This window comes from Oncorhynchus nerka, linkage group LG10 (assembly GCF_034236695.1).
Source record: "Oncorhynchus nerka isolate Pitt River linkage group LG10, Oner_Uvic_2.0, whole genome shotgun sequence".
NCBI classification, from domain to species: Eukaryota; Metazoa; Chordata; class Actinopteri; order Salmoniformes; family Salmonidae; genus Oncorhynchus; species Oncorhynchus nerka.
The window spans coordinates 40,387,846-40,412,141 of record NC_088405.1 but is presented as its reverse complement, the minus strand read 5'-3'; the positions used below and the strand labels follow the sequence as shown (position 1 = coordinate 40,412,141).

The window sequence follows — 24,296 nt, the reverse complement described above, 5'->3', positions numbered from 1 at the left end:
GACACGGACAAAGCTATGGACAGAGTCTTGAACACGGACAAAGCTATGGACAGAGTCTTGAACACGGACAAAGCTATGGACAGAGTCTTGGACACGGACAAAGCTATGGACAGAGTCTTGGACACGGACAAAGCTATGGATAGAGTCTTGGACACGGACAAAGCTATGGATAGAGTCTTGGACACGGACAAAGCTATGGATAGAGTCTTGGACACGGACAAAGCTATGGATAGAGTCTTGGACACGGACAAAGCTATGGATAGAGTCTTGGACACGGAAAAAGCTATGGACAGAGTCTTGGACACGGACAAAGCTATGGATAGAGTCTTGGACACGGACAAAGCTATGGATAGAGTCTTGGACACGGACACAGCTATGGATAGAGTCTTGGACACGGACAAAGCTATGGATAGAGTCTTGGACACGGACACAGCTATGGACAGAGTCTTGGACATGGATAGATTTAACATAATTTGACATGTCTCTACTACACTAGTCCTAAGGTCTCTAACAATGAGGCATGAGCCTGGCAAAATAACTGAACTGATGACTTCCAAATATGAATGCCATACACCCCATTCATTGGTAATCACTGTGGCCAAATCAGCATCAGTCTGGAGTATTGCTGGGAATGAACTTATTATCTCATGTACTTACTATCGCTATCGAGCACAACGAGGATCTGAGTGCTAGCCTGCAGCAGATTCTGTTGCTCTTGAGCAATAACCACATACTGCAGGTCCTGGCACTCTGGCCTGCGAAGCGCCTCTGTGTCGTTCACATATAGCAACCCCACCATGTCCTTGAGGCTCTGTGCAATGCTAATCGCAGCGTAGCATGACTGTACGTCGTCGGACATATTCCCTGTCTTCTCTGCTACTACTAGCCGGTATGTAACATTGATGCCCTGGAACTTCAGGCTGTTGTCCACACAAATCCTACCGACCTGAAATGAGAAGGAACACGAATCATACAGGGAAAATGCTACAGTTCTAATCAGATTGACACATGATCTTACATTTAGCCTACTGGGGGGGAAAAAATAGGTCCCCGATGAGCTAACCTCTGACATATAAACCAAGTAACCTCACAGACTGCTTTAATGGCATTTCATCACATCACTCTTGAACAGCGGAATACTATTATCTTAAAATAGTGGTCTGCTTCATAAGCATTTCATAAGCAGTATCCCTCTTCTCAAGCAAAGAGGGCTGTATGTGAACTCTATAGGTACCTGGGAGTAGACATTAGCTCTACGTGTTAGTGCGAAGAGGTATGTCACATTGGTGAAGAGAATGGGGACAGGTAAGATGGTGATATTGTAGTGCAGCATCACAGTTCCCTCTGGACCGGGGTATGTAGTGTCATTGACCAGGTAATCCAGCTGGAAGGTCCTATTCTCCGTTACAGACAAATTCTTCTTCAGTGCAAGCCCTACATGCCACACAAAGGGTAGAAGGGGGGGCTGTTTATTTAATGAATCGATCAAAAGATTTAGTAGACGTTTGTCACATTAACAGGCTGGTTTCCCAGACACATATTAAGGCTAGTCCTGGACTGAAAAGCGACAAGGCTTACACAGTGTCTGGGAAACCAGTCTTTAGAGGGATTGTGCAACTCATCTGGACTACTCACGGAACTCATGAACAGTGCCTCGGACGTTGCCAAAAATGGCCTTCTCTTCTTTGAAAGAGTATTCTATGGTGAACATTTCATTTATCCATGAGTCATTGGTCATCATATTTCCGACAAATCTATTCTGACTCTGGGATTTTGGATACCTGGGTGTTGTGTCTCTATCATAGACAACCAAGTTGCCAAAAGAACTTCCCTGAGAAACACACAAGAACACAAGAACAACAGTGGTATCAATGATACATGTATAGCAATAAATCGATATACAGCCTTGGTAGTAAAGTAAAGTCACCTGCTTGCGATCAAATTCCAGCACCACGTCCTCTGTGTCTGTTCCACTGACATACGGCGCATTGTCGTCCTCGTCGTAGACGTTGATATGCAGTGTAACAAAAAAGGTGTCTACCATTGTGTCAGTCTGCACTGTGCAGATCAGCATGGGACTGTATGTCTCGCTCTCCTCCCGGTCCAACGGAGCAGTCACTACCAACTCAGTGGTGTTTTCATTCACAGCGAATGGGGCCGGAACATCTAGAGCCAAACCGGAAACCGTGAAGAGGAGATGTAAACATATCATGTTAGTCTCATGTTGCCAGACTTTGTAGTTTCCTATTCACCCAGCTACTGGAACAGCAATGAGAAAGAAAATTGAGAAAAAAAAAGATTGAAGTTAATATCGTGCATTCTATAAGAGTGGGAACGTGGGGTAGACATTGTTAATGTTGTAAATGACTATTATTGCTGGAAACGGCTGATTTTGAATGGAATATCTACGTAGGTGTACAGAGGCCCATAATCAGCAACCATCACTCCTGTGTTCCAATGGCACGTTGTGTTAGCTAATCCAAGTTAATCATTTTAAAAGGCTAATTGATATTAGAAAACCCTTTTGCAATTATGTTAGCACAGCTGAATACTGTTAAAGAAGCAATAAAACTGTCCTTTAGACTTGTTGAGGATCTGGAGCATCAGCATTTGTGGGTTCGATTACAGGCTCAAAATGGCCAGAAACAAATAACTTTATTCTGAAAATCGTCAGCCTATTCTTGTTCTGAGAAATGAAGGCTATTCCATGCGAGAAATTGATAGCTGGGCATTTGTCCGTAGTTATGGTAGCATCCACATTAACAGTAACAAGCTTGATGCAATCTTTGCATGCTAAGAATATGGGACCAAATACTAAACTTTTGACTTACTTTAACACACATATAAGTGATTTTGTCCCAATACTTTCTTCCCCTAAAATGGGGGGGACTATGTACAAAAAGTGCTGTAATTTCTAAAACGGTTCACCCGATATCATGGAAATACCCTCAAATTAAAGCTGACAGTCTGCACTTTAACCTCATAGTCATTGTATCATTTCAAATCCAAAGTGCAGGAGTACAGAGACGGGGGTGTGTCGTATGCCAGTGTAGAGACCTGCAAAGTATTTGATGCTTCTCATAATATGATGCACAGAGACAGTGTGGGTGAAGGCGAGTGTAGCAAGCCTCACCGGATTCTACACTGTAGGAGATGGTGTAGTTGGGGCAGACGTTAAGCCTGGTGAGCTGTCTGAGCTGGCGGAGGGCCCCGGGGAACCTGTTCTCCTTGATGTGGGAGCTCAGGTCTTTGTCAGGGAAGCACAGTTTCTTCAGCTCTGGTCTGGTCTGGCCACACGGTGGCGCCGTGTCATTGATGAAGGTCAGGCTGACTTGTACGGTGGGGTGGCCGAGGCCACAGAGGAACTTCTTCAACGGTCTGGTCGCAGCAATGACACTCAGCGGCAGCTTCCAAAACTTATCTGATCAGCAAGAGAACCAAAATAGTAACACAATGCCCCATTTAAATCTCCCACAGTGCATTTATTTCTTGATGACTGGGCACTTTCTGGGCTTCTATGCAATTCAATTACTATCCTGGGCTCCGGTTTCCCAAAAGCATCTTAAATGCTAAGTTCATCGTTATGGTCAGAACCAGATTCTGAAAGCAGATCCCTGAACATGATGTATCACCTTGAAGCTCAACGTTATTAGTACGCACAAAGCGTGAAAGCTGAGCAAACTTGAATAACTTCCCCTCACACATTTTACAATGTTAAATATAACTGTATGTTTGAAATACACTGGAGTGTTCTGTTCAATGGGCAATTGGAAATTGCTATATCAAAGTAAATAGATTGAACGGTCAACTTCACAACATATCCCACAAACAATGGGAAAACAATACGGGCGCACAACCTTCTGTCTCTATTAAACTCACATGCAGAGTCAAAGTCGCTCCACTCCAGGGTCTTATTCATGGAGAGTATCCCTGTAGTCTCGTCCAGGTGGAACCATGGGGCATAGGTTGGAGGCCTCAGGTAGCACAGGTAGAAGTGGGGCCGTTGAGAGTCGCTCTCCACCATGGCGTGGACCTGGAGCACGGGTGTCCCTGCAGACTGCCCGACGTACACAGTCTCCTTGTACTGATTCTGGGGGAAGTAGAGCCCGACTGACCCTGCAAAAAGAAGAGAAAGGCCATGTGTTAGGAATGGAGGTAGTTAGAGGTTCGGCGCACAGGTAGACAGCACACTTCCACATCCCATCTCTAGGGGGCAGCAGCAACTGGGGCAGGTGCTGAGAGGTCTTGACGGGGTCTTTCTGTGTTTGTTTGAATACCTTTTTGTTATGGCTTTACTTATTGTTTTTGTCACCAACAACTGAACATTTATGAACTGCTTTGGCTGGACAACTACAGAGTCAGGACAGAGCTCATCCTGGACCCAGGTGAGTACACTTTCTTCCTAGGCACATGCATGTTAGCTTTCTCCTACTTTCACGTTAAATGCAGACATGTTATAGAGTCGAGATCAGCTAGACAGGCCAAGAACCCCTAGACATAGCGAGAGTAGACTATTTTTTTCATGGTTGGCTAGCTGCTTTCGTATCACATGGAATCACCAAACCACCCAGATACTATTTACATACCTGGGAATGTAGTCTGAATAACCACAATGCACTCTGAAATATCAAGACACAGTCTTTGACATTCCCAGTACTGTAGCAAGTAACTGAGATGCTGTTCGATTGAAGAGAGAAAAAAAGTAAGCACTGTTGCCAAAAACAGACAGGGAGATTCGTTGCCAAATGCAGCCAAGACCTGTAACTGAACAGTTTTGTTTTTGTCAGGATAATGTTTCATTTTAGTTGGGTTGAATTATAGGTACCACGATTCGTGATGTCATATGCTTATTGTAATATGCTACTGCTAACATGCATGTCACCTCTAAAATGATTGGCACCCTTGGTAATAATAAGCAAAAAAGACTGTATAAAATAAACAATTGAAATACTGAGCTATATTGTATGCTCCAAACAAAATATGTCTACTAATACAATTGCTCAAAGAAAGAGATTTAATTTAACAAGTAATACAAACTATTATCAAAAAGATAGGTGTCAAAATTGAGGCAGAGAGAAACATTTGCTGCTCATCGCGTGCTACTCGTTACATTTTGCCATGAAGTCGATAGAAAATGTTGCAGTTTTAAAGCTAATCTCCTGCTATCCTACACATTTTGCCATTGCTTATGACATGTTCATATACTATCTGAAGGGCCCCCAACCCCCAAAATATAGGGGAAAAAATGTGTGTAATTTTGTGTGATTATTTTTGGGGGGGGTTGGGGGCCCCAGGGCACTTGACCTGCATGCTTGTTTGGTAACCCGGCCCTGAAAATGAGGTAACACGCATATAAAATCCATTTGTCATCCATCCATCACTAATGTCAAGAAACAAATGGTCGTTGACTTTCATAAATCAGGCAATGGGTAAAAATGTATGTCACTTATTAGGGCAATATCTCAAAAGTTTAAAACCACTGAAACAGTGATCAACGTGTGTGGTAGAGGACGCAAGTGTATCTTGTCCTAGTGAGGAAGAAGGTTTGTGAGGCAAAGAAAAATCCAAGGGCCACAGTGAGAGAATTGGTGGCATCTTGGGTTTAACAAGTCTCCAAATCTACAATTAGATGCCGCCTCCATGCCAACAGGCTCTTTGGAGGGGTTACCATAAAAAAAGCTTTTATTGTGAACAACTAACAAATGTAAATGCCTGGAGTTTGCTAAATGGCATTGGCACTTGAATTGGAACCTGGTGCTATGGTCAGATGAGATGAAAAATAGAGGTCTTTGGCCAAGCAAACCAGTATTGGCAACAAAAGAAGGATGCATATGCAGAAATAACCTTGTAACTACTTTAGAATATGCTGGTGGATCTATGATGTTCTGGGGCTGTTTGGCTGCCGCTGGTCCTCGGGCCCTTGTTATGTTCAACGTCATCATGAACTCCACCAAGTACCAAGACAATTTAAGCAAAAGAAAATGGTTGCCTCTGCCATTAGGATGAAACTTGAAAAGTGGATCTTCCAGCAAGACAATGACCCCAAGCACACAACAAAATCCACAAAGAAATTGTAAATTGACCACAAAATGTACATTTTGCAATGGAAATGTCTCCGGACTTGAACCCCATTGAGTCTGGCCGCAAAATCCACATGCAACATAGTAAACGTTCATTTTTGCCCCTCCAATTTGTATTATATATTATGTTTTGTATGGTTACATAGGACAGTAGGTTACTTAAGACAAAAACAAAAGTAGGGAGATTGGTCAGGGAGGATGGTTGGGCGTAAAATCTAGCAACCCAAAGTTTGCGTGTTTGAATCACATAATAGACAACTTTAGTATTGTAGCTCATTTGCAACTATTAGGTTTCAACTTGACTTGAAAGTTGCTATTAGCTAAAATGCTAAAGCTGTCTTTATACTTACCTTTTTACATGATTTTCCCCGAAAGAACAACTAGTGGATTTTGAATGCGTCTCCCCTATTTTAAGAGTTGGTCCTCCTGCTCTTCAGTCTGAGAGAGACATTCTGAGGGCAGGTTCATGTCTCCCTTCCTCTGTACATATTTTTTTTTATATAACAGACACAAAAGTGTCTTTTGAAAACGGCTTCATATATTCCAAAGTCGTTAGAGAATGTGACTATGTATATATTTATGTGGCCGTTAATGTATATAAAGCCTATTTCGGCAAGTTAACCAAGTGTTTGATGGCTTAGCTAGCCATGTCAATGACGAGCTAACTATCACTGTCAGCCAGTGCACTGTAATGTAACGCTAGCCATTGCTAGCAAGTGACTTATTTGTAATCCAAGAATTCTTTAACAAAATATGAATAAGTGAATGTTTACTTTCTTACCATCTTAAAAGGTTTTTATGAAAAGGGTTGTACTTGTACTCTTAAATAAAGGTAAAGAAAAATCTAAATGAAATACTCTGTATATATGGATTGATGTCACTTCACATTGCTATTGCTTCTATCTAAAATATACAGTGCCTTGCGAAAGTATTCGGCCCCCTTGAACTTTGCGACCTTTTGCCACATTTCAGGCTTCAAACATAAAGATATAAAACTGTATTTTTTTGTGAAGAATCAACAACAAGTGGGACACAATCATGAAGTGGAACGACATTTATTGGATATTTCAAACAAAAACTGAAAAATTGGGCGTGCAAAATTATTCAGCCCCTTTACTTTCAGTGCAGCAAACTCTCTCCAGAAGTTCAGTGAGGATCTCTGAATGATCCAATGTTGACCTAAATGACTAATGATGATAAATACAATCCACCTGTGTGTAATCAAGTCTCCGTATAAATGCACCTGCACTGTGATAGTCTCAGAGGTCCGTTAAAAGCGCAGAGAGCATCATGAAGAACAAGGAACACACCAGGCAGGTCCGAGATACTGTTGTGAAGAAGTTTAAAGCCGGATTTGGATACAAAAAGATTTCCCAAGCTTTAAACATCCCAAGGAGCACTGTGCAAGCGATAATATTGAAATGGAAGGAGTATCAGACCACTGCAAATCTACCAAGACCTGGCCGTCCCTCTAAACTTTCAGCTCATACAAGGAGAAGACTGATCAGAGATGCAGCCAAGAGGCCCATGATCGCTCTGGATGAACTGCAGAGATCTACAGCTGAGGTGGGAGACTCTGTCCATAGGACAACAATCAGTCGTATATTGCACAAATCTGGCCTTTATGGAAGAGTGGCAAGAAGAAAGCTATTTCTTAAAGATATCCATAAAAAGTGTCGTTTAAAGTTCGCCACAAGCCACCTGGGAGACACACCAAACATGTGGAAGAAGGTGCTCTGGTCAGATGAAAGCAAAATTGAACTTTTTGGCAACAATGCAAAACGTTATGTTTGGCGTAAAAGCAACACAGCTCATCACCCTGAACACACCATCCCCACTGTCAAACATGGTGGTGGCAGCATCATGGTTTGGGCCTGCTTTTCTTCAGCAGGGACAGGGAAGATGGTTAAAATTGATGGGAAGATGGATGGAGCCAAATACAGGACCATTCTGGAAGAAAACCTGATGGAGTCTGCAAAAGACCTGAGACTGGGACAGAGATTTGTCTTCCAACAAGACAATGATCCAAAACATAAAGCAAAATCTACAATGGAATGGTTCAAAAATAAACATATCCAGGTGTTAGAATGGCCAAGTCAAAGTCCAAACCTGAATCCAATCGAGAATCTGTGGAAAGAACTGAAAACTGCTGTTCACAAATGCTCTCCATCCAACCTCACTGAGCTCGAGCTGTTTTGCAAGGAGGAATGGGAAAAAAATTCAGTCTCTCGATGTGCAAAACTGATAGAGACATACCCCAAGCGACTTACAGCTGTAATCGCAGCAAAAGGTGGCGCTACAAAGTATTAACTTAAGGGGGCTGAATAATTTTGCACGCCCAATTTTTCAGTTTTTGATTTGTTAAAAAAGTTTGAAATATCCAATAAATGTCGTTCCACTTCATGATTGTGTCCCACTTGTTGTTGATTCTTCACAAAAAAATACAGTTTTATATCTTTATGTTTGAAGCCTGAAATGTGGCAAAAGGTCGCAAAGTTCAAGGGGGCCGAATACTTTCGCAAGGCACTGTATAATGTGTTCTATCCAACCACTGAACGTGTGGCTGTGACCATCCTGTCAATGCCTGTCAGTAGGGGGTCATTCATGCTCTGGGCATGACTAACTCAAATGAAAGAAATTAGTCGTAAGATTCATTCTCTTGACTGAGAGTCGAAAAGATCAGAAAAGACATGAACTTCCCATCCACTATTAGCCACAACAAATTTGATTTTGCAATGTATCATATATATTGGCAATTCATAGCATATAATACGAATTGGAGGACATAACATATCATGCGAAATGGATGATGGACATCCACAAATTAAAGCACATCATGTGAAATGTAACATATCATACTAAATGGAGCGGACCTAATTTACATGTACTGTGTTACGTCGACCCCTGAGTCCAGGTTGCCATTGAAAACATGTGGTTTGAATTGAAGAGGGCAGTCCATAAACGCAGACCCCGAAGGATATCAAGGATCTGGAAAGATTCTGTATGGAGGAATGGTCTAAGATTCCTCCCAATGTGTTCTCCAATCTCGTAAAACATGATCGAAAAACACTCAGTGCCGCTATCCTTACAAAGTATTGAAATCGGGGGTGCCAATAATTTTGATACGTATCTTTTTGAGACACGTATTACTCCTTAAGCAAAATATCTTTCTCTGAGCAATTGTATTAGTATGAAATAATATCTTTGTAACAAAAACATTTGCATACATTATATCTCAGTATTTGAATTATTTATTTTATACTGTCTTTTTTGTCATCTATAAAAAATAAAGAGAGTCGCACACTCTATATATTAACTCCCAGTAATTTATTGTGTAATTCACTGTCTTTTTTCCTCATCTTTATCAAGTGTGCCAATCATTTTGGAGGTGACTGGACCATGGGACACATATCCACTGAATGTATCTTTTATGCCTACAACGTCAGTGAATTTCACAATCCTATTACACTTTTTTTTAACTGCCTAACTTGAGGGTGTGCCTGCACATACAACATCATCAACTATCAGAAATCTCTTCCCTGATAGGCCTATTTCAATTACGCCACCGTACATGTCAAATGATGAGACTACACAATATGATGAGACTGTATCTGTACAATATATACGTTTTACTGGCATATATCTTATTCTTATGTCAACGGAAATTGAAATGAGGGGCTCAAATGACACGTAAGCAGTAATGAGTTTCTCACATGGCCCATAAGGATGTGGTTTCCGTTTCTCCTTGGTTTCACCTTGGGAAGTATAATTGCTGGGGATAACATGATACCGGGAAGGGGGAGGTTGTGGCCAATGTTGGCTAATCTATAAAGTGCAATAGCAGGCTACTGTATGCATGTTTTACAGGAAAATTGAGATGTGAGTGTTAGACCTGTAATTATATCCCATGTTGTGTTCCTGTCCAACGTCGGTGGGGACGGCCATTTAGGGAACACACTAATGTCATTAGCAGACAGCGAAACTAGATTTCCTATTTCTGTTGGTGCAGTTGAGGACTTGGCTCTGGTTTCAGACATTGATTTAATTTCGCTGTGCTTGGAAGACAGGGGGTCGAATTGGTGGAAAGAATGTGTCCAGTCTTCCTGAAGGATGGAAATTCAGTCAGCCAAGCTATGACCCTCTTTATTAAAAGCTTTGCTAAGATGAAAAACAAACTGAAGTGCCAGTGGTCCACTTGTCTGAAAAATCTTGGCCAAATTCTGGCCAAAAGCATTTACCCTCCATAAAATTCTGCTATTTGGGCTATATTATTTGGTTTCGCTCCACATCTCAAAGTTAAGTGAGGAACATTAATCAACTCCAAGATCTATTCAAATGAAAGCCATTCATAACACTTGATCTGCTTGAAAAAAAAAACCCGTAAAGGTGTAATCCACAACATTTGGACATAAATTTGAACATAGATTAAGAAAGTGAAGAGGTGCCAGATTTTGTATAGCAACATAATCATGAAGAATATCAAGTGCTAAGCTCCACCGATCAGAGTGTTCACATGGACAGCGTAGCAAGAAATGTGACACGTATTCTTACAACATCCAGCGTGTCCAAATCCAAGCAGCATCCCATGACCATCAGAGGGAGACATTTCCCTTTTCCAGATCCAACAACTAAAACAGTCCCCCTGCCCTGAAATCCAAGGCAACAGGGGAACATGATAACTGTGTCGCAGTGGAGGCTGGAACGGCTCATAATAATGGCTGGAACGGCGCAAATGGAATGGCATCAAACACCTGGGAACCATGTGATTGATGTATTTGATACCATTCCACCGACTCCGCTCCAGTCATTACCACGAGCCCGTTCTCATCAATTAAGGCCCTTACCAACCTCCTGGGCTGTGGAGATAACACCCCGAAAACAAAGTGCTCGAACATCCTCTTAAGATTCTGAATCCTAAATGGAGCCACATCATTGTGTATCAGGGCCAATAGACAAACTATAAGAGCTGATTGTACATAAAATAATATCTGAAATAAGTATTGGGTTTCTTGATCCTTACCTCCTAAATCAGAGGCATAAGAAACAGAGGTACACTCAGAGAAGATGTGAAGGGAGGCATATGTGGACTGACAAGAATCAACGGTCAAACAACAAAACAGGTGAAATTATAATTCACTAGTGAGGGCTGACTGTGGCTTGAGGTTGGACATGGTGGGTGAACCATATGCTGGCAACTCAATTGGTTTATATCAGTTAAAATTCAATTTATTTCCAGGACGGAAGCCAACAGAAAAGCAAGCAGTTTATATCAAAGCTAATTAATTGAAAGCATCAAACCCGCTTGGGAGCAAATAGGTTTCTTTGTTCAGTGATACCGTTAAAGGTTTAACACTGGAGTGACTCAGGACTGGGATGATTGAAAACCGGAGACATTCAATGTTAGAGACAGTCACTTCAGCAGATGCGCTCACTGCTTTGACCTCTCATAACCACGGCAAGGACTATGACCGCAAACACGTGATGCAATCTGAACATATTGATTTCAGCTCAAAGGCAAGGCCAGGATTTACGATGGGAAGATACGACTTTCAGAAACCGACACTTCGATCTAATTACCCCCGAAACTGGTGGGTGCTAGACATTTGCGTTGGATGGGGTGAGTTACCCCATGTAATGCAAAGAACTAAACACCTTATGAAAATGTACACCATGAACGCAAAGCATTTACGTATCAACATTATTATCAATTAGAAGAACCGTCCGATTTTTAAATAAAATGCCATTTTCATCAATTGATATGTCCTTCCTTGAGAGGTTTTAAAGAACACTACACTGCTGCTATCATTATGGCGACATGTCACTTTTTCTTTATATTGATTTAATAACCATTACATGCTATAGGTATGAATGAATTGGTTTGTCTTGTCTCCTCCTTTAACCGAAGCCTAGATAGAGACAATCATCTGTCGCAGGACATAAACAAACAACTTGAAACATGTCTGCATACTCAGACTGCCGGTGACAGATAAGAAGGATGTTTAGGATTGGAGCAGTTTGACAAACAGACAGCCTGGGGACGTCCTCTGACTCTCAGCTGGCCAGGACAAAGACAGAAACTCAATTAGCTCACGACGCACATCACCGGAGAGATTTACCATCTATGAGCTCATGTGCTACACTAGAGAAAGAGCCCCAGCTCCAACAATTCTCTGCTTACTAATCTGTCTCAGGAGTGACAGACACAGACCCGGGTTCAAATAGTATTTTGAGCGTTTCCTTGAGCCTGCCTGGAGTGCCAGATTGGAGGGGTTTGCCGTTTTGAGACTATTCTATTGGTTCCATAGTGCTAGGCAATGTCATTGAAGCACAGCTAAAGTATTTGAAAGATTTCAAAAACAATTTGAATCCGGGTCCGAAAAGATGTGCATCTAGTAGTGGTCTTGTGTCTGGGCAATGAGTTGTCTGACTGTGACAAGAGCAAAGCCCGTGCCCTTTCTACCAAGGTCAACATTCATTCAATGCATCTGTCCCCCAGTAACGGCCCATCGGAAAAGTCAAGTATATGGCAGCGGGCTAATCAATAGCAATACTAATCAACATGTTCATGCTCATTGTTTTAACTGATGAGCTAGAGAAAAACACGCACAGTTAATTCCAAGCACGTAAAGTAGGGCTCATTGACTTATACTACTATGTGTTTTTGTCCCCAAAAAAACTACAACTGTGGAATCTGAAAGTCTGTTATCGAGTCATGTGGGTCATAATCATCACGCACGCGATCTGCTTGTGTATAACCCATTATTCCACGCAGAGAAGGTATAGAAAACACCAATGTGAGAATATAAATCAATCTAAATCTGAACGCTGTCACGATCACTCTGTTTCCAAAAGTAAAACAGTAATGAGAATAATTACGGAAGACTCTATACAAGATCCAATTAACTAAAAGGCCGCAAATCAAGCAATAACTCAATTGATGAAAGTTATTATTGATTATAATGTTCTTAGTTTGCATTGGCAATACACAGAATTGCTACATGATACTGTCATGTCCAGATTTTTGTCGGCGTTATTAATCAAATCAAATCAAATTGTATTTGTCACATGCTGAATACAACAGGTGTAGACTTTACCGTGAAATGCTTACTTACGAACCCTTTCCCAACAATGCAAAGTTAAAAAGTAAGACAACTTTGCTAAATAAAAACGAAATATTAACACAATAACGAGGCTATATACAAGTAGTACCGCTACCGAGTCAATGTGCAGGGGTACGAGGCAGTTGAGGTAATTAAGGTCATATGTACATGTAGGTAGGGTTAAAAGTGTCTAGGCAATCAGTAGAGTTAATAAACAGAGTAGAAGCAGCGTATGTCAAGATTGTGAAAGAGTTTGAAAGTGTGTCTATGTGGGATCAATATGCATGTTGGTGTGTGTTTTGTGTGTGAGCAGATGTAGTGCGTGTGTATGTGTGAGTGTGCGGGTAGAGTCCAGGAAGTGTGCATAGAATCAGCGCAAAGAGAATCAGTGCACAAAAAAAAGGGGGGGGTCAATTCAAATTATCCGGGTAGCATTTTGATTAACTGTTCAGTAGCTTGGGGGGTAGAAGCTGTTCAGGAGCCTTTTGGTTCCAGACTGGCCGTACTGTTGCAGCAAGAACAGTCCATGACTTGGGTGGCTGAAGTCTTTGACAATTTTTAGGGCCTTCCTCTAACACCACCTGGTATACAGGTCCTTGATGGCAGGGAACTTGGCCCCAGTGATGTACTGGGCTGTACGCACTACCCTCTGTAGCGCCTTGCGATCGGATGCCAAGCAGTTGCCATACCAAGCGGTGATGCAGCCAGTCAAGATGCTCGCAATGCTGCAGCTGTCAAACTTTTCGAGGATCTGAGGGTCCATTCGAAATCTTTTCAGCTTCCTAAGGGGGAAGAGGCATTGGCGTGTCCTCTTCACGTCTGTGTTGGTGTGTTTGGATCATGACAGGTCCTTGGACACCGAGGAACTTGAAACTCGTAGCCTGTTCCACTACAACCCTGTCGATGTGAATTGGGGCGTGCTCGGACCTCCGTTTCCTGTAGTCCACAATCAAATCCAATCAAATTGTATTTGTCACATACACGTGTTTAGCAGATGTTATTGCGGGTGTAGGGAAATGCTTGTGTTTCTAGCGCCAACAGTGCAGTGATATCTAACAAGTCATATCTAACAATGCGCACAATTTAAAGTAAAGGAATGGAATTAAGAATATATCAATATTTGGACTAGCAATGTCAGAGCGGCATAGACTAAGATACAGTAGAGTAGGATAGAAAACAGTATATACATATGCAAAATATGTAAACACTATTAAAGTGACTAGTGTTCCATTATTAAAGTGACCAGTGATTTCAAGTCGATGTATATAGGGAAGCAGCGTCTAATGTGCTAGTGATGGTTATTTATCAGTCTGATGGCCTTGAGATAGAAGCTGTTTTTCAGTCTCTCGGTCCCAGCTTTGATGCACCTGTACTGACCTCGCATTCTGTATGGTAGCGGGGGTGAACAGGCAGTGGCTCGGGTGGTTGTTGTCCTTGATGATCTTTTTGGCCTTCCTGTGACATCGGGTGGTGTAGGTGTCCTGGAGGATCATCTCCTTTGTCTTGTTGACGTTAAGGGAGAAGTTGTTGTCCTGGCACCACACTGCCAGTTCTCTGACCTCCTCCCTATAGGCCGTCTCATCTTCATTGGTGATCAGGCCTACCACTGTAGTGTCGTCTGCAAACTTAATGATGGTGTTGGAGTCATGTGCTGCCACGCAGTCGTGGATGAACAGGGGGTAGAGGAGGGGACTAAGCATGCAACCCTGAGGGTGTTGAGGGTCAGTGTGGCGGATGTGTTGTTGCCTACCCTCACCACCTGGGGGTGGCCCGTCAGGAAGTCCAGGATCCAGTTGCAGAGGGAGGTGTTCAGTTACAGGGTCCTTAGCTTAGTGATGAGCTTGGATCATTCATCAAAAAGCACTAACAAGCTTCATCTCGCTATCTAGCAACATACTAGTGATAAGGATAGGCCAACCTCAAACTGATGTTTTTGGTTCCATCAATGTTTGGCATTTGAGTTACTGCATAGTGGATTGAGACCCAATGTGTTGTGTCCACGGGGCTAATTTAATTAATGAACATTCGTCATACTTTTGTGTTGTGGAACTGCTTTCTGTGGCCTCTTTATGTGATAGCGTTGCAATTGAATTCAACATTTTGTTAGTCAGAGTAAGGGGATGTTTTTCTTTGTAACAATTTCTTTCCTTGACGCACATAGAAGAACCTCAGGTAGACTAATGTCGTAACATAGTAATCAATTCCCCTCATAACGTAATCCAATTAGCCTCAGAGATGACAAGAACCGAATGCAATGTCCCATGTTAATCAGTCAACAATAAATCTAATATAACATCTCCTTAGGGGTTAGCTAACCTAGCTGCGACTACAAATTCAGTTGAAGAATTCCTCTGGGAATGACTGGGACATTAGGAAGTGAACAGAGGACAGGTCATGCAGCAGCTGATCTATTTTCATGTCTTCCTCAACATCAGGCCACTTACATGAAATGCCAGTTCCAAACATATATTGTTACGTTATTATACTGTTATTATTTGATATGTTCTTATATGTTAAAGTAACCTGTAGTTTTCTTCCCTCGGGAGTTTTTCCTAGCCAATTTGCCTCTGCTTCTGCTTGCTCTTTGCGGTCTCGACCGGGTTACTGCATGACAGCTGATGTAAAATAGGGCTTTATAAATACATTTCAGTGATAGATTATCTGTATTGTAGCCAACGTATAGGCATTGTCTGTGTTCGACACCATAAGCAATAACTGCCCTGCCTCTGCTTGGCATTTTCTCTTCATTTACCACTTCTCAGGTTTCATGCTTGCTTGGTCACAGCAACAGCACTTCCTGGTCACTGATTTTGACAACTCGGCTATACAATACCTGCTGATGTGTTATATTAAGGGGTGTGTTCTACTTTAAAAGACTTGCCTTGCGTGTTCAATCAAATTGGCATGCTGTCCATGCAATCGGCGTGATCATAATGGCCCTATACATAAAGAGAGGGTCCCTAAATTCATCCAACAAATAGAACACCTTATTAGTCCAAAGGGTCAAAATGCCACTGCCAAAGCAATCCCAACGCTGAGCCATTTCTACATCTATCGCTACCCTGCCTGGTCAAAGAGAAAGTGAGAAAGAGGCTTAAAAAGAGCTCAGCTCAGTCGTGCTATTCTTCGTTGTTGTAAATGATCGGTCAAACACAGCATGCATCACCGACCACTGGAAAATTATTTGTCAAGACCCATGTGAGAGAAGAAAAAAAAAGAGCGCTAAATGCCCCGGGGACACAATTTCAATCAATGTCTCCTTGTCCTTCCACCAAAGCAAATTGGAATGTGCCCGTGCAATGGGTTGGAAATGTGACCCTTGACTGACTGAAGGATCAGGGACAGTGCCAGTGCAGGGAAAGGTTGTTGTAGCATCCATGCAGTAGAGGACCCTAGCAATAGACATACATACTGTAGACATTGGGCTTGGTCTCTCATGCTGTACATGGCAGTAAACCAATTAAGTACAATACAATGAGTACCTCGGTCTTTGAGAGAGAAGCACATTTATATCATTCTGGTGTTTTTGAGTATACGATTTTGTGACTAGGTTTACCTATAACAGTACACGTGCATAATATGAATACAGTAAAATATCTAAATACACTGGTAAAACTGGAGTCCATATAAAAAAGAATGTATGTTTCAAAACAATTCCTATAGCTAAGCAAAACATGTCGATAGAACATCAAATGTAGGTAATACATTGTGTGTTACCACAATATGCTGATACTCTGAGGACAGTGTATCAACTCCTACACATGCAAACTACTGCCTATGGGAAAAGGTCCTCATTGACCCAAGAGTAGAGCACAGCTGAGCTTTTATCTCCAAAACATTGCAGTAACATTGAAGTAACATTTGTTGATGTGGGGAACTGACATTCAACATGTTGGCTTGGTTTTGCTCCTATAGTGCACGTTCTATAGCGTACATTTTCACCACAGAAAAATTCCCATAAACCAAACTATGACTGGAATAAAAGGAAAGAAATGGGGTAGCACTCTAACAAATACGTTTTTTCTTTTCTTCCAATTATACTAAAAGAAAACGCACTGACAGCAAGAGCAGAAAATGTAGAAGATTTAGAATGCATCCATAAGCAACCCAAGACACAAGCTTAACTAAATCATATTATGTAATAAAGGCCTAAATCAAATAGTGTCATATATCAAATTAGATTTATTGGTCTGGTCCTTCTCAAAAGCAATGGATGCTGATGAAAATGATTGTGCTAATGCAAGGAGGAGAACCAGGTGAACTGTCCGCTAACAGAACTTCCTGTGGGAGGTGTAGGGAGCCAATCACTAGGGATTACCACTTGGGATAGCGTTTCAAGGGTTAGAGTTCCTCCCAGGGCTACAAATAGGGGTAATAAGGTCAAAACAGCAGGATCTACAGATCAATGTTTTTATACCTAAAACATCCATGTCTCTTTACTTATGGGATGCACCATGTTCCTACTTCCTGCAGGTGACTGATTGATGTTCTGTCAGTGGTAACCTTTTCCCCTGAAAAGGGTCAACTCACCTGAACTTCGAACATTGACCGTGCAACCCTTTGGTCATAACAGTAGGCTACCCTCAGCTCCCTGATGGTGATTTCACACATTTGTTTCCATTTACATTTTACATTTAAATTTAAATTAAATTTGTTTCCACCAGAGAATTGTTGTCAAATTATGGACAGGATTGGGGAAATTCTCCCTAGATTACTTTACATTTATTGTTTTTCATGAAAGATGAGGGCCTATAACGTCCTAACATTTTAGTAACCTGAACTTTTGAAACACTTCAAATTATATATATTTAATACACAAAGATTCTGGATAAAAAAATATTTCCCAAAGTATAGGAGCGGTTTGCTCAGGAAATACGGTACCTTTTTCACTGAGGACAATAACACATTAATAGCTCTTCAGAGATAGATGGGAGGGGTTGAGGGGAGCTGAAGGATGGGACTAAAAGCAAACAAAAGATAACGAATGTAAAATATACTGTGTCTGTAAAATATATATAGTCTGTATAAGCTGGAAGTAGAAGCCTAAGTATTATTGTCCATTGATGTACTCTAAATAGGTGAGGGATGGTAGGGTTAGGGGGAACACCCCCCCCCCCCCCTTAAAAGATTTAGATGCACTATTGTGAAGTGGCTGCTCCACTGGATGTCATAAGGTGAATGCACCAATTTGTAAGTCGCTCTGGATAAGAGCGTCTGCTAAATGACTTAAATGTAAATGTAATGATGTAAATGAAATAATAAAGGAAAATACATGTTTTTTATTTATTTTTTAAACACATTAATAGGCTAAGTGTAGACAGGTAGCTAAGTGTACACAGGTAGCTAAGTGTACACGAGAGAGAACACAGTGATCCTAGCAAACATTTAAGTCAGTCGATCTGAATCATATATTACATGACCACAAATTTGACAGAGCTGGACTACGTGATAAATCAAAAAAGTGTTGATCTTTAGGCCACCTGTGTAGTCACCGCTTTCATGACGTGTATGGAAATAAACACAGATATCAGATTTTGGAGTGTTTGAATAGAAATACAATTTTAGCCTTCACATTATGCTAAAATAATACTGATTTCCAGCAGATATTTTGCATGCGCTTCTCGATCTGTACACCTCCTGTACATGTACGTGCACAAACTCTCCAACCAGCCACCATTTCAAAACACTGATGGCCATTACAGGAGCATTGAGCGCCAATTTCCTTTGTTTGATTACCCCAGCAGGAACCATGTATACTGAACAAAAATATAAACGCAGCATGTAAAGTGTTGGTCCCATGTTTCATGAGCTGAAATAAAAGATCCCAGAATTTTTCCATACATACAAAAAGCATATTTCTCTCAAATTCCGTGCACAAATTTGTTTACATCCATGTTAGTGAACATTTCTCCTTTGCCAAGATAATCCATCCACCTGACAGGTGTGGCTAATAAGCTGAATAAACAGCATGATCATTACACAGGTGCACTTTGTGCTGGGGAAAATAAAAGGCCACTCTAAAATGTGCAGTTCTGTCACACAACACAATTTCCCAAGTTTTGAGGGAGCGTACAATTGGCATGCTGTTGCCAAAGAATTCAATGTTTATTTATCTACCATAAGCCGCCTCCAACGTCATTTTAGAGAATTTGGGAGTATGTCCAACCAACCTCACAACCGTGTAACCACACCAGCCCAGGACCTCCACATCCATCTTCTTCACCTGCGGGATCTTCAGAGACCACCCACACGGACAGCTGATGAAACTGAGGAGTATGTCTGTCTTTAATGAAGCCCTTTTGAGGGGGAAAACTCATTCCGAAGTGGTTGGGCCTATGCCCTCCCATCCCACCCACGGCTGCACCCCTTCCCAGTCATGTGAAATCCATAGATTAGGGCCAAATGAATATACTTTAATTGACTGAGAACCTTATATGAACTGTAACTCAGTAAAATAATTTAAATTGTTGCATATTGCATTTATGTTTTTGTTCAATATACCAGTTATTGATAACTTGGGGCGGCCATATTGTCCAAGGTATCATTACAATAATTAGAACATGACTGTTAACTGTTCAAATATCCATCTCTACAAAGGCTCATAATTGCTGTGGCTTTAATGTGGTTGAAGTTTGCTTTATTTTAATATCATCTGAAATAGTTAGTGTCTGCATTTGGCAAATCACTTTTTACCTGTATGAAATTCCATCTAACTTACAGGTTGGATATCATTAGTAGGCCCACTTCACTAAATTATGAATGATTAAGTGACAAATAATTACGGTCAAACTCAATCAAAAGATATTGTTTTCCCATCAAAACACATGTTGTAGTTCCATCTCTCCACTGTTTTCCAAGTAACAGTCATGTCCTCTTATGGATGACCCTCATCTGACCTTATTGTTGCCACCATCAGTGGCCAATCATATCCATTGACCGACTATAATTTAAAAAAAATGCCATGTACTGCCCTGTCTTTAGTTATGCGTTATAGGACGCATTTGCTATTAGAACGGTGGGTTGGTTCAGTTGTTAAACTGCCTGTACTTTCTCATCAGAAAACAAACATGCAGTGTTTGCCCAAAGACTGGTGCACCTGCCGCACACCTGCCCTCAGACCGTCACCGGGCGCGTGGCTTTTGTTCCGACAAAACGAGCAGGTGTAGAATCCATCCAATGCTCTCGTCTAGCCTGCCCGATGCTGTATTCAACACCTATGCAATTAGGACTAGGGCCTGCAAAATAACGTACTATTGACTCTCGAAATCTAGTTTAGGCCTACTCAATTTGATAAACAACACATCATTTCATAGGCCTAAGAAACGCGGGGACATTGGTTCAAAACAGGGTAGTGTATAGGGCCATTTCTGTTTCAATCTGCACATTTTTACGACACTGTAATAGGCCATATAGGCCACTTATCGTTGCTCCAGCTCCTCAAAATCATTTGGGTGTGATTTATTGCGAGTTTAGTTTACAGATATCCCCTGCGGACTGAAGACGATATAAAGGCAAAGTGGTACATTCTGTAGAGCATTACTAAATGACAACTGCTGCCACTGTGAAAAATAACCAAAGAACATTTACACAACTATGACAACTGAAGTACTTAATCATTTTTTTCAAACTCTCCCATGGGTGATTACGTAACACATTAATTCCATACTCTCAAAAGTGAATGAAATAGGTCTAGCTATATAGGCTGATGTTTTTTTTCTTCCCTCCCTCAATTCAAAGTAGCCTTACTATAATTACACTTAAAAAGAAAAAATGCTAAACTGACTTTTATATGAACAGTTTATATGTGCTCTAAATTTTGATAAATATATTAGTTATTCTATCAATACTTATACACAATGGTCTATAGTTGAACAACCTTTCTGCTTTAGAGCTCTGGCCACACACTGCGATTGACAAACTCTTGAGCCATGAGTTAGACTATAAATATAGTCTGGTTGGGGGTAGAGTGTTAGTACAGTTGGGCAGTGGGATTGTGAATGGGATTATAATATTATGGTATATAGCTGTATGCATTTTACTCACGGAGGCCATGTGCCATGCCATGCATATCACGAACGGAAAGGACAATGTATTTATACTATATGCCAGAGCATGCCTGTTGTCTTATAACAGGTTACTGTTATAAATACTCTCTGAACCCCATTCAAATCCCCAAACGAATCAAATGGCATACGCGTTTTAGTCCATTTTAGACTATACATATGCCATTGAATTTGCCGTGAATGTTAAGTCATGGGACTTCACGTCTTAGTAATGTGTTAGGAACGAACATACTGTATTTGCTTGCATAAGAAGCAAGATATTTGGAATTGAGATTTGACATTTCGTGAACATTTATTCGAATTGACATTAGTCACATCAATCTCTGTATATCATCTTGACTATGAACTATGAACAAGATGCCCTGAGAATTGATGCTGACGAGAGGACAAACAATGATTGGCTACACTCCAACTAGGACATGTTTGTTTAAGTCACTATAACTAAGCTAAATGAACATGCTTGTTTAAGTCACTATAACTAAGCTAAGTTAAAACGTTCAGCCACGAACAAGCTTTACGCACGTTTATGCACGGCCCTTCATAAATCACACAGCGACATTAACGTTTCGTTTGACTACGTATATTTCCATCTGATTTCATCTGAAATTAAGTCAAATCCACCTATTCTGTAAAGTGAAACGAATTTGAATAATAACAAAGGTAAACTTACATGCTTGCTACATGCAAACTAGGCTATGTTGTTCATTCAGATAAACGCACGCGTATTTAGATAGATTTAAACTCCATTCCCAGAAAACCATGAGATGCGATAGAGGCTAATTGAGGCTGACCCTTACCTTCACACAACAGCAGGAGGACCAAAACGATGTTTCCCAGAGAGAAACCACACGTTTGCCCCATAATCGCCAATCATAAGTGAAAGTTGCAGGATGAATAATCAAAAATCACGCGTAGAGACTACTGGTATAAAAGAACCGTAGAGAACCTATGGATAAAAACGTAAGCAAGAGTAATGTACTAGTTTTCCCGCACACAGCTCCTCCGGGCAAACAATGAAGTACATTGACGGAGTGCCTGTCCCATTGGGCTGGTCTCTGCAGCTTTTGCTGCTTGACCGTCTGTAGCGAGCAGTGCAGGGGGAGGTTTAAGTCAAGCTAATATTCAGCGATGTATTTTTTCAGTCCAGCCGGAGCAGCACACTGTACGAGATAGCATCTCCCCACACAAAACAAATATATATATATATCACAGAATGTCAAATCATTAACACCCCCCCCCACACACACACTCATTTTCCTATTAGTGCTAATGAAAAACATCTCAAAAGTGCTGTGCTTTTTACTTCTTACCTCATGCCTCCTATTTGTGAAGTTAATTTTCCAAATATGCTTATGTCATATGTCTAGGATTATTTGACATTATTAGACCTTACTTTTAGGTGACTTAATGGTAGAATACAGGTCTTGATAGGTCTATGGCCAAGACTAACTGGTGCTCCCGCACATTGACTCTGTACCGGTACCCCCTGTATATAGCCTCGCTATTGTTATTTTACTGCTGCTCTTTAAATAGTATTTTTTTGTATATATTTTTTTTTTTACTTATCTATTTTTTTTATTTAGGCGTATTATTCTTAAAACTGCATTGTTGGTTAAGGGCTTTTAAGTAAGCATTTCACTGTAAGGTCTACTACACCTGTTGTAGTCGGCGCATGTGACAAATACATTTTGATTTGAATTTGATAACCGAGCTGATCACAGGCCCCTAAAAGACCTTGAAACTCAGACTGCAAACATCTCAAACCATCTGTTTGTCAGTGATATGATAGATTGATAACAAGTCAGCTCTGTGAGTGTGCACACTTACTGAACTTCTGCCAATGCGTGGGTGGCAAGGTTAAGCTAGATGCCGTACCAGGGCACCTAGTCCTCCCACTGATGTATCCATTCCACTGGTGGCTCTGATACAGAAGACTCACATTGTTTCAAGGATATTTCATATGAGGTATGTTATGCCATGTATAACTTGTGAACAGGTGACATGTCATCATGGCTGCCTCATTTGATGATGAGGATCTTTATTTACATTACAGTCAGTTAGCAGACGCTCTTTAACCAGAACAAATGACAAAAGTGAATGCATACATTGTACTACTTTTGTTGTACGGGTCCCCAGTGGGAATCGAACCCCTAACATGAAGTAGGCTAATATACAGAGTTAAACAGACAACTGGCTGGCTGCTGTTAACAAGTGTCCAAGCCTGTGAGCGGGAGCTGCTCTCTGTTTAAGCTGTGCTCCGTGTAGCTCCAACAGTGGCCAAGGCTTATAATGAGAGCGGGCCCTTGTTACCCTCAGTCTGGGGAGTGTTTTCTGATGTTGAAGACTTTGTGTCTCGTCTGGGATTACTCTCAGGCTGGCTGATTGTCTTGGATTCTGTGGAGTGATGGATTACTCTGCCCCCAGGGCAGCCTACCAGCCAATCACACAACAATCACTTCAATCATAAAACCTAGCGGTCAAACAAGGAAATGCTTCCAATTGTTTTTTCCACCATTCATTTCCCAATAAGGGATTTTAGAAACACTTCAAATAAGGTTTTGTGTAGGCTTACCCTGGCGTGACGTTTTGATAACTGTGTGAATCTCTCTAGGACTTTTATCAATATATTTGCCTGTATTTCACCCCCCAAAAACAAGTGCTAATTAGCTGCTAATGTGGCCATCAATAAAGAAATACAAATGCCGTGATGGACGAGACTGCTAAATCGAGGCGAAGGTAAGAATCTCTGGATTAAGCATCTAATGTTAAGTAAATTCAGTAACAAATAAATTGGCAACATTTCTTTAAATGGACAATTCTGTGAATTGTCTTTGTGCAAGTTTTAAATTGACACAATACCTGTTGGCAAAAGTGTCAGCTAGAGATGACTTGCAGGCGCTTGCAGGGATTTGTAGTCTTGCGTGATGTCTACTTTGAAGCTTAATTAGCATTTTAGAATCTGAGAGTAAATAGAGACGAATTATATTGATAAAAGTCACCTTGTCCGAGAGAGATTTATACGGTTATCAAAACGCCACGCCACTGTAAGCCTA

General features: G+C 41.1%; 1 protein-coding gene across 1 annotated transcript in view; it reads right to left on the bottom strand.

Moving 5' to 3' along the window:
• The window catches only part of ret (ret proto-oncogene receptor tyrosine kinase), a 31,218-nt gene extending 8,820 nt beyond the window's left edge, over positions 1-22,398 (bottom strand). The window contains exons 1-7 of the mRNA XM_029669857.2: positions 22,041-22,398; positions 3,880-4,116; positions 3,134-3,421; positions 1,928-2,166; positions 1,636-1,831; positions 1,235-1,434; positions 658-946 (exon numbers count right to left, since the gene is read on the bottom strand). Coding sequence (XP_029525717.2) covers positions 658-946; positions 1,235-1,434; positions 1,636-1,831; positions 1,928-2,166; positions 3,134-3,421; positions 3,880-4,116; positions 22,041-22,104 — 1,513 coding nt within the window. The 5' untranslated portion in view covers positions 22,105-22,398. The remainder of the gene's footprint in view (positions 1-657; positions 947-1,234; positions 1,435-1,635; positions 1,832-1,927; positions 2,167-3,133; positions 3,422-3,879; positions 4,117-22,040) is intronic.
• Positions 22,399-24,296: the final 1,898 nt, after the last annotated feature.